Source organism: Schistocerca nitens, chromosome 2 (genome assembly GCF_023898315.1).
Source record: "Schistocerca nitens isolate TAMUIC-IGC-003100 chromosome 2, iqSchNite1.1, whole genome shotgun sequence".
NCBI lineage: Eukaryota > Metazoa > Arthropoda > Insecta > Orthoptera > Acrididae > Schistocerca > Schistocerca nitens.
This window is the reverse complement of record NC_064615.1, coordinates 935,910,914-935,925,759: the sequence shown is the minus strand read 5'-3', so window position 1 is coordinate 935,925,759 and position 14,846 is coordinate 935,910,914. Positions and strand designations below refer to the sequence as shown.

At 45.4% G+C, this 14,846-nt stretch overlaps 1 protein-coding gene across 1 annotated transcript in view; it reads left to right on the top strand.

The window, feature by feature from the left end:
• The window catches only part of LOC126235458 (high-affinity choline transporter 1-like), a 402,761-nt gene that overhangs the window by 160,633 nt on the left and 227,282 nt on the right, over positions 1-14,846 (top strand). Inside the window, exon 3 of the mRNA XM_049944181.1 lies at positions 1,856-1,963. Coding sequence (XP_049800138.1) covers positions 1,856-1,963 — 108 coding nt within the window. The remainder of the gene's footprint in view (positions 1-1,855; positions 1,964-14,846) is intronic.

The following is a 14,846-nucleotide window of genomic DNA, read 5'->3' as shown; positions in this document are numbered from 1 at the left end:
GTACCAAGTAACAATAAATTATTGCCGTCATATTGCAGGACCTGGAGGCATAGGCGTATGCAAGGGGGTGGGGATGGGCGTGAGGGGGGTGTGGCCCGGAGGGGGTATGTTGAGGGCCATAGGGTGCCTTTGTCCCCTTCTTGAATCTGGGTACAGACTTTTTATTCATTACAGAACTCTCACACATTTCTAGCAGTGACTCTACTGAATTGCAGGTTTAACACTCAACAGCCTACAGGGAACTCTGTTACTTTATCAGTCAATGTAGTGTTTTTGGTTGTCACGCTGTTCAGGGGAAATTAGATCTGGTAGTATTTTCTGCGCTGTTCTACAAGCTGAATCCGAAAGTTTTCATAACAGGGCCGAAATGGTGTCCTCAATCTTTTCTCTGTCACTTCTTCATGCAGCCCTTATCGAACTGCAGGTTCTATGGACGAAAAGATCCAGGATGATTTGTTGAACAGACATTCACTCTTAGAGCCCAGCTGTTACTGTTGACTCTGAAGAACGCGAGCATGCTATACTGTATTTGTGCACACTGATACTTAATTTGGGAGCTAAATACACCAATCTAAAAATAAAAAAATAAAAAATAAAAAAAACCATTTTATGCTAAATAAAGGAGGAAAACAAGATTGAAATTTCAAGGTGGAAAAGATGTCCGCTCCAGGAATTGCGACTTTCTCAAGCTCTAGGGTGTGCAACACAGCCCCATATGCATTCACAAAACTACGAATTCTGCAGTCAGTCGGTCGAGTGTACCATAATGTGATAAACGCAAGAGACGAGGACTGCCTTGGTGCAGGCCTAGACTGTTAAATGGCGGTTCTAACGGCCAGTTTGATGGCGGTTTGGACCTTATCTAGTAGAATGCTGGCCCCAACCATCCCCAAAAAATTGGAAATTTCAAAATATATTTTATTCAACTTTAGTCATGTTAGTTAATATTAAAAATAGAAAGCATGGAAGTAATACGATAAATTCGTTAACGTGATAGGTTCTGAAGTTTCGAAAGCAAACGAAGTGTTATAGACTTCATCACAGTTGAATAAGTGTTATTTAAAATTTACTTCCTGTTTCTTTGTTTTGTGGAACACTAACGTGAGCTTCTTTGTCGGTTATTTTGGTTGGTATACAAGTTTATTAGTCGTTATAAGTTTTTATAATTAGATTTTTGACTTCAGTACCAGCTTAACATTAATGAAATCTAATATTTTTTTGTGAATAATTTTCTACTTATGAATGTAATTATATGATAATATAGTTTTAGAATGTTGAATCAATTTTCAGATTAATAATATGAATATATTGCATACTCTATTGAAATATGTATACTGTTTAGCTATGAAATTAATGTGTTCTAAAAGTAGTCAGTGGATAATTATGAATCCTTTTTGATACAGTTACTTTTATACACTTCCTGGCGAAATTCGTAGCCTACTTGGGGCGGGACATGTTCTCAAATTCACCCAATCGCCAACAGTGTATAAAAATGGGTAACATTAGAATTTCGCTCCTTCTTGGATACGTTTTTGCGGACGCCAATGGCCACGCGGAGTGACCGCGTGGTTAGAGGCGCCATGTCACTGACTGCGCCGCCCCTCCCGCCGGAGGTTCGAGTCCTCTCTCGGGCATGGGTGTGTGTGTTGTTCTTAGCATAAGTTAGTTAAAGTAGTGTGTAAGTCTAGGGACCGATGACCCCTGCAGTTTGGTCCCTTAAGAACTCACACACATTTGAACATTTTGGACGCCCATGCCTGGAGGCAATGAACTCTTAGAATTCTTGGCAAGTGGAGCAGCACTGCCGCTAGCTTGAGATGTACTGTATGTGTGACGCGGTGTTCTCGTGTTGCAGCGACGTACGTGGGCGGCGGCTACATCAACGCGACCACGGAGGCCATGTTCGACACGGGCCTCGCCTGGTGCCAGGTGCCCTTCGGCTACGGCCTCAGCCTTATTCTCGGTGAGTGCTCCTGACTTCTCACTGCATGTTTTCAACTCTGAAAACTGCCCGCCTATTAATTAAAACTCTCGACAGACCGGCTATCAAACCAGTAAATGGAATAAGGACGGGGAAAATACGATACCTTCGTATCACTTGTGCCCAGCCCTTCGAAACCTCCAAGGTACTCTGTGTAGCGCGAATGATATCCTTCAATTTGAACAGTAGTGATTTGTGAAACGCTTTGAAAAGTTAAAACTGGATCGGTATTCCATACAGACTTTTGAATCTGGGAGGTACCACACTTACCAACAAGGTCATCCGAGCAATTCTCGCGGCCTTACTCGCTCTATTTCCCAATACGTAGATCTTGTATTGTATTGTATTGTATGTTAACCAGGGACCTAGAAACGACGGAGAGGCTCCGTCCCCGCCGCAGCCGCAGTGGTCCACAACCCCACGACGACTACCTCAGTCCACTTCACCCCTCCGCCGCCCCACACCAAACCCAGGGTTATTGTGCGGTTCGGCCCCTGTCCACCACCCCTCGACCCCCCCCCCCCCCGCCCCCCAGGGAACATCTCACACCAGACGAGTGTAACCCCTATGTTTGCGTGGTAGAGTAATGGTGGTGTACGCGTACTTGGAGAACTTATTTGCGCAGCAATCGCCGACATAGTGTAACTGTAATTGTAGCCTATCGCGATTGTGGTTTATCGTATCGCGTCATTGCTGCTCGCATTAGGCGAAATCGAATGACTGTTAGCAGAATATGGACTCGGTGGGTTCGGGAGGGTAATACGGAACGCCGTGCTGGATCCCAACGGCCTCGTATCACTAGCAGTCGAGATGACAGGAATCGTATCTGCATGGCTGTAACGGATCGTGCAGTCACGTCTCGATCCCTGAGTCAAGAGATAGGGACGTTTGCAAGACAACAACCATATGCACGAACAGTTCGACGACGTTTGCAGCAGCAAGGACTATCAGCTCCGAGACCATGGCTGCGGTTACCCTTAATGCTGCATCACAGACAAGAGTGCCTGCGATGGTGTACTCAACGACGAACCTGGGTGCACGAATGGCAAAACGTCATTTTTTCGGATGAATCCAGTTTCTGTTTACAGCATCAAGATGGTCTCATCCGTGTTTGGCGACATCACGGTGAACGCACATTGGAAGCGTGTATTCGTCATCGACATACTGGCGTATCACCCGGCGTGATGGTATGGGGTACCATTGGTTACACGTCTCGGTCACCTCTTGTTCGCATTGACGGCACTTTCAACAGTGGACGTTACATTTCAGATGTGTTACGACCCGTGGCTCTATCCTTCGTTCGATCCCTACAAAACCCTACATTTCAGCAGGATAATGCACGACCGCATGTTGCAGGTCCTGTACGGGCGTTTCTGGATACAGATAATGTTCGACTGCTGCCCTTGCCAGCACGTTCTCCAGATCTCTCACCAATTGAAAATGTCTGGTCAATGGTGTCCGAGCAACTGGCTCGACACTATACTCCAGTCACTACTCTTCATGAACTGTGGTATCGTGTTGAAGCTGCATGGGCAGCTGTATCTGTACACGCCATCCAAGCTCTGTTTGACTCAATCGCCAGGCGTATCAAGGCCGTTATTACGGCCAGAGGTGGTTGTTCTGGGTACTGATTTCTCAGGATCTATGCACCCAAATTGCGTGAAAAAGTAATCACATGTCAGTTGTAGTATAATATATTTTTCCAATGAATACCCGTTTATCATCTGCATTTCTCCTTGGTGTAGCAATTTTAATGGCAAGTAGTGTAAATAGCCAGTTTAAATCCTGGTGGTGGATGAAATAACCGCAAGTAGTTGACCGGCAGGGGGAGGAGTAGTAGCACCGTAAAGTCCCTGGTGCACAGTGCAGGTGTTAGCGCGAGCAGTCCGGGTCTCACGGCGTGACCCGCACACTTTACAGGCCAGCCCTGCTGGCCCGCCACGCTGTGGAACTGAGCAAAACCTGCCGCGGCAGCCGTAGCCTCGAACCAGCCCTCGACAGATTCTCGCTAGAGCTCTGCATCCGCGTTGCGAACTCGCGTGCGCGGCATCCGTTCCCCATCACTCGCTTTGCACACGGTGCGGAAGCACCCGGCCAGCAGTTCACTCACCTACATTACGTTAGCGAGCACTCACTGAGTGTTGGGCAACGGGTGGGTGGCTCTACCACACGGCTGAGGAAGTGTGGACGCTATGTTGCTTCGTCTCAATGTAGCAGCAGCATGGGCCCGGCAAACACTGAAATGTGTCAGAGTTAGAATTCTTGTTAGCTTCTATTTCCATGTTTTCTGTGGAGAAAGTTGAGCTGTATGCTTCAGATCCACCAAGTGTTACCACAGCTACTGGTTATGATTATGGACAAATAAAATTAAATTAATGTGATGACTGAATACTGAATGCTACTACAGATCATTGATTTATCTGTGGAAACGTAAATTAATGAGTATCTGATGAAATAATTCTGGCATTCAGCCTGCAACTAAAATCACACTGACACAGACAAGTTTTGGACAGAACAAGTAAAAGATGTTTACAATGAGGAACGTGACAACTGATTACAATTTTCAAATTTGTTTATAACTGACCAAAAATTTCTCACGCTCTTATGAGTAAATCGAGCCAATGAATTCACACAACCCATTCCAGTTGGGAATGTTGACTGCAGTGACCAGAAACAGGAAATGAAATGCTAATTAAATCAAGACCCTAAGCTGTCGACAGGCGTTGATATACATCAACGGGGACAGTTCAAAAAGTGTCAAATGTGTGCCTCGACCGGAACTCGAACCCGGGATCTCCTGCTTACTTGGCAGACGCTCTATCCATCCTTCTTTTCACAGCATTCACAGAAGGTTAGCGCCGGTAGCGATACCTACAACGTGCTGACATAAGGAAAGTTTCCAACCGATTTCTCATACACAAACAGCAGTTGGCCGGCGTTGCCTGGTGAAACGTTGTTGTAATGCCTCGTGTAAGGAGGAGAAGTGCGTACCATCACGTTTCCGACTTTGATAAAGGTCGGATTGTAGCCTATCGCGATTGCGGTTTATCGTATCGCGACATTGGTGCTTGCGTTGGTCGAGATTCGACTGGTAGCAGAATATGGAATCGGTGGGTTCAGGAGAGTAATACGGAACGCCGTGCTGGATCCCAACGGCCACGTATTACTGGCAGTCGAGATGACAGGCATCTTATCCGCATGGCTGTAACGGATCGTGCAGCCACTTCTCGATCCCTGAGTCAACATATGGGGAAGTTTGCAAGACACCAACCATCTGCACCAACAGTTCGACGACATTTGCAGCATCATGGACTATCAGCTCGGAGACCACGGCTGCGGTTACCCTTGATGCTGCATCACAGACAGGAGCGCCTGCGATGGTGTACTCAACGACGAACCTGGGTGCACGAATGGCAAAACGTCATTTTTTTCGGATGAATCCAGGTTCTGTTTACAGCATCATAGTTGTCGCATCCGTGTTTGGCGACATCGCGGTGAACGCACATTGGAAGCGTGTATTCGTTATCGCCATACTGGCGTAGCGCCCAGCGTGATGGTATGGGGTACCATTGGTTTCACGTCTCGGTCACCTCTTGTTCGCATTGACGGCACTTTGAACAGTGGACGTTACATTTCAAATGTGTTACGACCCTTGGCTCTACCCCTCATTCGATCCCTGCGAAACCCTACATTTCAGCAGGATAATGCACGACCGCATGTTGCCGGTCCTGTACGGACCTTTCTGGATACAGGAAATGTGCGACTGCTGCCCTGGCCAGCACATTCTCCAGATCTCTCACCAACTGAAAACGTCTAGTCAATGGTGGCCGAGCATCTGGCTCGTCACAATACGCCAGTCACTACTCTTGATGAACTGTGGTATCGTGTTGAAGCTGCACTTTGTAGCTGTACCTGTACACTGCATCGAAGCTCTGTTTGACTCAATGCCCAGGCGTATCAAGGCCGTTATTACGACCAGAGGTGGTTGTTCTGGGTACTGATTTCTCAGGATCTATGCACCCAAATTGCGTGAACATGTAATCACATGTCATTTCTAGTATAATATATTTGTCCGATGAATACCGGTTTATCATCTGCATTTCTTCTTGGTGTAGGAATTTTAATGGCCAGTAGTTTATATAAAAAAACTCGAAATTTCAGTTCGAAATCTATGAATATTTTCCAGGACCATTGAGTTCCGTAATGATTAAATAATTCTAATTACGACTCGTACACAGACGTGTAAGCTTCTGTTCTTTCCGAACGCTGTCCGTGAAAAAAATGAGAGAAAACTATTATGTATTGCAGTAAGAATAGACTTTACGCACGACTTACTGATAATTACATAGCACGTACGTAAGCAAACAGAAGGTGTAAGCAGTGTGAAAAATTCAGCGTTGTGAAGTGCGTGAATCATGTCAGTCCGCCACGAGTGCGCGGGTTATACGAGAGCGTGAGGGAGTCCTGGCCGGCTGCTGGTGGTGAGAACCGGCCAGGCGGATTTTCCCGCACGGCTGCCTGCGTTCCGGCTGTGAGTGTCAGGGTCACGCCTTCCGGCCCAGAGCTCGCTCGCATGTCGCTATTAAATACAGGCGCGGCTTCCGCATACGATCCGCAATTGGTCCGTGTATCTTGTGACCAGTTTCACGGGAGAAAAATTTACTTGTGCATAGTTAGATAGGTCCTAGCAGCAACAACATAAAGTCACTGTTAAGCTTAGGCTACGGGTGTTGGGTTGCTAGCAAGGGAAGAGGGGATATTAAAACTGAACATCGCGTCAATGAGGTCATTAGACGGAACGCAACCTAGGTATGAGCCACATTGGATAGAATGTCGTCTGAGTTCTTTTGAAAGGAGCCATCCACGCACACGCCGTACGCGGTTTATGGAAACCATGAGAAACCTATAGCTGGATGAGCGGCCAGAGTTTCTAACTGCAGCCTTCCTGAATATGGCTCTGATATCTATGGGACTTAACTTCGAAGGTCATCAGTCCCCTAGAACTACTTAAACCTAACTAACCTAAGGACGTCACACACATCCATGCCCGAGGCAGGATTCGAACCTGCGGCCGTAGCGGTCGCGAGGTTCCAGACTGTAGCGCCTAGAACCGCTCGGCCACCCTGGCCGCCTTCCTGAATATGAAGTTGTTGTTTTTGGGGGACAAGACCAGACAGCGAGGTCCTCGGTCTCGTCGGATTTGGGAAGGACGGGAAAGGAATTCGGCCGTGCCATTTCAAAGGAACCATCCCGGCATTTGCCTGAAGCGATTTAGGGAAATCACGGAATACCTAAATCAGGATGGCCGAACTCGGGATTGAACCGTCGTCCTCCTGAATGCGAATCCAGTGTTCCTGAATATGAGTAGAATCTGTAAACAGTAGTTTACAGATTCTACAGATACTACGCCACCTCGCTAGATTTGTGACAGTGGGGACAGGGCTAGAATTCCCCACTTATGCTGTCCTGGGAGATATCTTACAAGAGCTGCTTTTTCGTTGAATGCCTCCCGCTTGCCATCACGTTATACGAGTGTTTCTGTATCGTGTGGTTTGTCATGATTATGTCTGCTGGATACAGTAAAACCTGGCGCCGATAATGAGCATATTCCTCTCTAATAGCATTAAGTGGGCGCACAGTTTAAATATGCAGCCAGCAGTCGGACCATTGCTCATAAAGTCGCATGCCCTTACTGAGGAGAAACGTTTGGCATTAAATGTCGGGCATTGTCATAGAGGCTAACGACAAGGGGCTGTACACCACTCTATTCCCTCTTGGTGATAAAATACTGTTGACGCACATGTTTCACATAATCACAATCTAACTGGATACCTCCTAATCAGCTTGGATACTAGTCTTAGCTAAGGTAGACTGGCTACCAAAACGTGAAGCATCCAGAAGATGTGGTTTGATGTCAATGCAACTTCGTACACGTGTACGCCATAGACGGGAAGGCCACTAGAACGCATTAGTGTTGTTCGTGTTTAGTGTTGTTACCAGGCCTGGTACGATACATAAGGGGCATGAAAAGCGTCTGAGGTTGAGTGATCATTGACAAGGACACGGACATGCAGTGTACTCGAGTGAGCCACCATTATCAATATCTGATAAAGTTTGGAACGGGGCTAATTGTAAGTCTCCATCTGGGTGGCTGGTCGATTCATGCACTATCCAGATGTGTGCAAAATGGCTCTGAGCACTATGGGACTTAACTGCTGAGGTCATCAGTCCCCTAGAACTTAGAACTACTTAAACCGAACAAACCTAAGGACATCGCACACATCCATGCCCGAGGCAGGCCTCGAACCTGCGACCGTAGCGGTAGCGCGGTTCCAGACTGTAGCGCCTAGAACCGCTCGGGATGAGTGCAATTCGGATGCGACACTAGCTCTATGTAGGACGGCATAGAAACGTGAGGCATACTCACCATCAAGGTTTCGGGCTACCACGTCTGACTGCTACAAGGGAGGATCATTATATTGGACACCAGGCTCACCGTTAACCCCTTCACATCTGTGTCTGCTATCCCAAGACACGTAACGGCCTCCAGGCAAATTCTGTGTCATCCCGCACAATTCACCAGAGATTAGCAGCAGTCAGCCTAGGAGACCAAAGTGTTGTGCTTGGGCTGTCGTTAACAGCACAACCAAAATGGCTGTGTTTGGAATGGTACCGTGACTGGGAATTATGGACTGTTGATGAATGTCGTCGCGTTGTGTTCAGCGGATGACCGCCATCGGCGAGTATGTCGGCGACCTGAGGAGACGTCCCATTCTTCCAATGCTTTGGTGAGGCTCAGCGGTGTTACAGCTGCCGTCATATAGAGTGGAGACATCTGGTATAACCTTCCCATGTAGGAAAAAAGAAATTCTCGTTGAGACTCCAACATCATATGGTTGCTTCTTCAGGCTGCACAGTAACCATTAGACTATACTACATAAAAATGACTCAGTTCTCTACTTACGCTGGTATTGAAACTCGAAGCGCTTTCTAAGGACTCCAGCACTTAAAACCAGAGCATTTTATGATAGTGCTCAACACTTGTTCACAGTCTACGGTATTTGACTAATACATAATGAAACTGGTCTAAAATATCTTCACTGGCTAAAGGACGCTTGGAAAATCGCAATACGTTTTCGACTCATACCAGGTCTTTTGTGAGTGAATGTGTGCATAGTAATGTCGCTTTGATTTGATCTGACATGGCTTGTACGAGTTCCTTTACGGAAACCGTGGACGTTCCGTCAGCCAAGGAAGAAGGCTCGTATACTGACGCTCGTAGACGCTAATACGAGGCGTATTTTTTAAGTAAGTGCCGTTTTTAAATTTAAAGAAAGACGTGCTAAGATATCCCAATAATTTTATTTTTACATGAAAGACTGTACCTTAATCTACTTTTCTACATAATTTCCGTCAATATTGAGGCACTTGTCATAACGTTGTACCAGTTTTTGAATACCCTCCTCACAGATGTCTGCCGCCTGACTTGTTAACCACTGCATCACCACTGATTTGACTTCGTCATCGTCTTGAAGACGCTTACCGCCCAGGTGTTTCTTCAAGTGCAGGAACAGATGGTAGTCACTGGGCACAAGATCGGGGCTGTACGGAGGATGCTGTAGAGTTTCCCATCGAAAAGACGTGATGAGATCTTTGGTCTGATTCGCCACATACGGACGGGCATTGTCTTGCAGCAAAACGATGCCCTTGCTCAACTTACCACGTCTTTTGTTCTGAATTGAACGGCGCAGATTGTGCAATGTCTTACAATAAGATGCTGCATTGATTGTCTCATTACGAGGCAGAAATTCTACAAGAAATACTCCTTTTCTGTCCCAAAAAACTGTGCACATAATTTTACGGGCAGAAATTGATTGCTTAAACTTCACTTTTCTGGGTGAATCGGAATTCCGCCATTCCATGGACTGTTGCTTTCATTCTGGTGTGACGTAGGCCACCCATGTTTCATCTTGAAGAAACACCTGGGCGGTCAGCGTCTTCAAGACGATGACGAAGTCAAAACAGTGGTGAAACAGTGGTTAACAAGTCAGGCGGCAGACTTCTATAATGAAGGTATTCAAAAACTGGTACAATGTTATGACAAGTGCCTCAATATTGACGGAAACTATGTACACAAGTAGATTAAGGTACAGGCTTTCATGTAAAAATAAAATTATTGAGATATGTTAGCACATCATATTTTTTAATTTGAAAACGGTACTTACTTAAAAAAGACGCCTCGTAATTACGCTGCAAAATATTGTAACCCTCCTCCCCCTATATTTGCTGATTCGTAATTGAAGCACCTCTTTTAGGTTATCGGCGATGACTAAGGAACAGTTAACAGAGAGAACACGCTTCATACGAAAAATGACCGTGTTGCCTAGCCGAAAACGGTCGCTAATCTTTACGAATATTAAACTCATCACACCTTCAATTTCAGAGAAAAAGTTTTTTTGAAAGTGGAGCCGTTCATACTACTTATTTAGTTCACTGAATTTCTAAGTAACTGACTTCCTAACAATGATGATATGCAATCAGGCTCATATCAGCAGTTAAATTTTGTTCTGCACTGCTAGAATAAATTAGTACACCTTTTCATAAGATTCCAGTTCATTCAAGATTTATTGTTGTATATATACTAAGATGGTATCTGTTCTTTCGGACATGTCCGAAAGAACAGATACCATCGGTGACCATGCAGCTCGTTAGAATGAACTTACAATGAAATGAGCAGCCTTAGATGCTTACAGGCGTTGACATACGTCATAATGGGCGGGAGGCACTACGAATGTAGTGCGGGACAGTACGTTGAGAATGTGGATGACGATGTCCATCCACTGACTTGTGCTGCCACCAGTGACGTCTGGAAACTTGCCCGACAGTTCGTTGCCTGTTACCTCCGCGTTCCGCCGGACTCGATTGACCCATGGACTTTTATCCATCCTGAGAATACTTAATACCCCGCCACATAAAAGCATGCGATTGTATGGGTCAAGGGATGGACGATCACCTACATGTATAATGATGGCGACAAATCACGCCTTGATTTCTGGCAGTACTTACAAACCGCCCACAGTCAAGTCGAACACCGACCGCGCTACCGCGCCTTCTTCGCCAATTACCTACATGCGATCTTTACGTCACCCCCGCTCAGTTGGACGCCGACAGCACCCCCCCCCCCCCCCCCTGCTGACATCTGAGACTCCCCGCGCTACTTTCTATATTGTAACCCACAGTGGAGTAGGCGCATGGACACGCGCCTCCTTTCTTTTATGCACTATCCCAGAACACACTGGTTTTTCCCTCACTCCACTGTATATTGCTTCACACCTCTTAGCTTACATCAGTATTATTATTCTTTTTTCCTACACCTTGTTCATAAAAACAAAAATTGCTCACCTTGTACGAGTATAATGTCTTGTGTTATTTTCGCCGGAAGGATGGCATTTCTGTTGTATTTAAGTTTGTACCAATAAAGATCTTTTGTTAATTTACCCTGTTCCTGGTAAAAAAAATCATTATAATAAAATAAAAATAAATATAAAAGCAAAAAAAAGATGGATAGAGCGTCTGCCCTGTAAGCAGGAGATCCCGGGTTCGAGTCCCGGTCGGGCCACACATTTTCATCTGTCCCCGTTGACGTATGTCAACGCCTGTAAGCAGCTAAAGGTGTTCATTTCATTGTAATTTATTGTTGTGACGGTGTATATGGAGTACATGAAATGATTACATCTACAGGTCAACAGCACAAGCAGTTCTGAGGTACCAGGTGTCGACTCGTGCTGAAACACCCATGTTAGTAGGTGGAGTAGCCTCCATAGGCGGCAATGCAGACGCTGACCTTGGCATCCAGTCGATAGTACAGGAGGCGAATACTGTCTTGGGATTCGTTATGACACGCCTGATCGGCCTCTTTATGTAGTTCTGTAGGAGTTGTTGGTTGACGAGTGGCACAAGTCACTTATAGTCCTATCATACCCCACACATGTTCCATTAGAGACAAGTCGGGAGATCGTGCTGGCCTGGGAAGTTGTTGCACGTCTTGCAGAGCATGTGGAGTTTCATGGACAGTGTGTGGACTAGCATTATCCTGTCGGAACAACACATCACACTGTATCATTTTAGTAGGCAAAAATCATGTTCTTAAGAGAGTGACAGAGAGTAACTATTGATAAGAAGAATGAGTAGTTGATCAGCTGAAGTGGGCACTGCATGGGACAAATGACATCTTATTAGCATGACGATAACCCGGCCATACAGCTTTATCCATAGGGCTGAATCTGGTTAGTAGTGGACTGGATTTAGAACGTGCTACAATATCAGTGGGTCATAGTTGGAATCAGTTAACTCATACAAATATTAGGATGTCACAATTTATATGCATGTGTAATTGCATGATCACGTAGATTGAGTTATATAAATAAGGCAGGATGAACATTTCAGTTTATTGGTGGGAAAATGCAGTCTGTCTACAAAGGGGCTTCTTACAAAATGCTTGTGTGTCCCATCATAGAATATTGCTCAGGTGTTGGGACCCGTGTCAGGTAAGAATTAATGAACTGTAGCGATCACAAGGAAAAACGTAGACTGATAACAGGGTGCACAGAGATATTTAAGCAGTTCTTCCCACATGCTGGTTGATTCAGCTGCCTACACCTATGGGATTTATGCAACCCACAACCCCCTCAAAAAACCAAATGCGAGATTTTCATATTCTCTCGCTTCCTACATGCAAACTGTTAGTCCTATAGAATAAAATAAACCAGACCTTTTCGTAGGGAATTTAATGTAGTTCAATTTTGTTCTGGAATAAGTTTTCACTGAGGCCACGATTTTTAGTTATTCAAGAAAAACTCATTTGAAGGTCACTTTTATACCTATTTCTTCAATACTTCGAATACTGTGGCTTGTAACAAAAACGTGTCCCAGTAAAAAATTTAACTACATTAAATTTCCTAGAGAAAGGTCATATTCATTTTTTTCTACAGGACTAATAGTTTGCGTGTACTGAGCTGGAGAATATGAAAATCTTGCACATACCAAGTGAAAGGTTTGGAAAGCATGGATATTCCATGAATCTTTCAGCTTTTAAATTCTTTGCTCTACAAGAAAGTATATTGTACAGTACATCACTAAATCTGTATCACTATCACTATAAGAAAAACTTGTCATGAATTATTTCTTGTAAATGGTGTTTTTATTTATATTTGTAGCAAGAACAGTAAAAGAACGGGTCTAATAACATTCTGCACTGGTTGGCCTCCCATCCAGAAAGACCAAAGGTGAACGAGAGTTTTAGCTCGGAAGGCCGCGATCTGACCTCTTCCAAACTCGCTCAGTTGGCTGCAGGAAGTACGAGTGCGTCTCCGGGGACATGGTTGCCTGCTTGCTTCACACGTTTGCACCACACTGAACCTTCGGATTGTGATCATTCCTTATTAAAGGGCAGACACAGATGGCGCTCTGGTAGCCATGCCATTGCACTACCTGTTGTTGGGCGACGTTGAAACAATTATCGGTGCTTCTGCTGTCCCCTAAGTGGCATACGCCGTCGCTCGACCAAAATCGACATCTTCTTTCCGGCAGTGTATTTTCACACTGAAGTTTTCCGATGTTGTATTGCTTTTCCAAATTAAACTATCACGCTATAATATCTGCAACAATTGTTTATGTAATAGGCCTGTTATAAACTGAACGGGTGCTACTGGCTAAGAATGACGCTACTGATTTGTTTACTGACTTCGCGCGTAATTACGCGCGGCTTCGCGAATAAACCCATTAATCACTCACTATTGCTCTGACTTTGGGCAGGAAACTTCCGGACTCATATTTTATCAACATGTGCAAACCGTTCTTATGATTTCGGTGCGACTTGGCGGCATATGGCTGTTCCATACTAAACAAGAACGACAAACTCCTCCCACATAAAAATCACGGCTGATCATTAATGACATATGAACGATGTTCTGTAGTGCATGATTTTCATTCTGGAAGGGATTTTATTCATACCATGCAGCACCCGGTGGAGACATCTCACTCGATCCCTGCCTGACCGTAGGGGGCGATGAGACACCATGGTATATCGTACCGGCAGAGACACTTGTTGCAACTGTGGTGTCACCGCCAGACACCACACTTGCTAGGTGGTAGCCTTTAAATCGGCCGCGGTCCATTAGTATACGTCGGACCCGCGTGTCGCCACTGTCAGTGATCGCAGACCGAGCGCCGCCACACGGCAGGTCTAGAGAGACTTACTAGCACTCGCCCCAGTTGTACAGCCGACGTTCATAGGAATGGTTCACTGACAATCACGCTCTCATTTGCCGAGACGATAGTTAGTATAGCCTTCAGCTACGTCATTTGCCACGACCTAGCAAGGCGCCGTATTCAATTGATATTTATATTGTGAAGCATGTATCATCAAGAGCGATGTTCTACAATTATGGATTAAAGTTAAGTATTCAAGCCACTACGTTCTTTCTTTATTAGACTCAACTCCTTTAATTGTTCCAGATCTCACGCCAGTCTGCGTGAGCTTTGAACGCGTGTATTTCGTCCTCCTCTAGCAACACGGTGTTGGCTCTTCTGCCAACACTTCAACAACAGCGTAAGAAACTTTTGTTTCATAAGGAACTGCTGCGCATAGCGACCGTACCCTACAGCGTGATTTTCCCCACCGCGTACAAGCGCTAGGGACTGATAGATGATAGATGAGAGGATGCGGAACAAAAAAGATCAAATGAACTTATGTCCGGAAATGCATGGTTTCCATGCTAGCAACCATTTATTCAATCATACTTTGTTACAGAGACTGCTGCCTAATACGCGCTGTCCGCTACAGCTAGAGTTACAGTATTTGCTG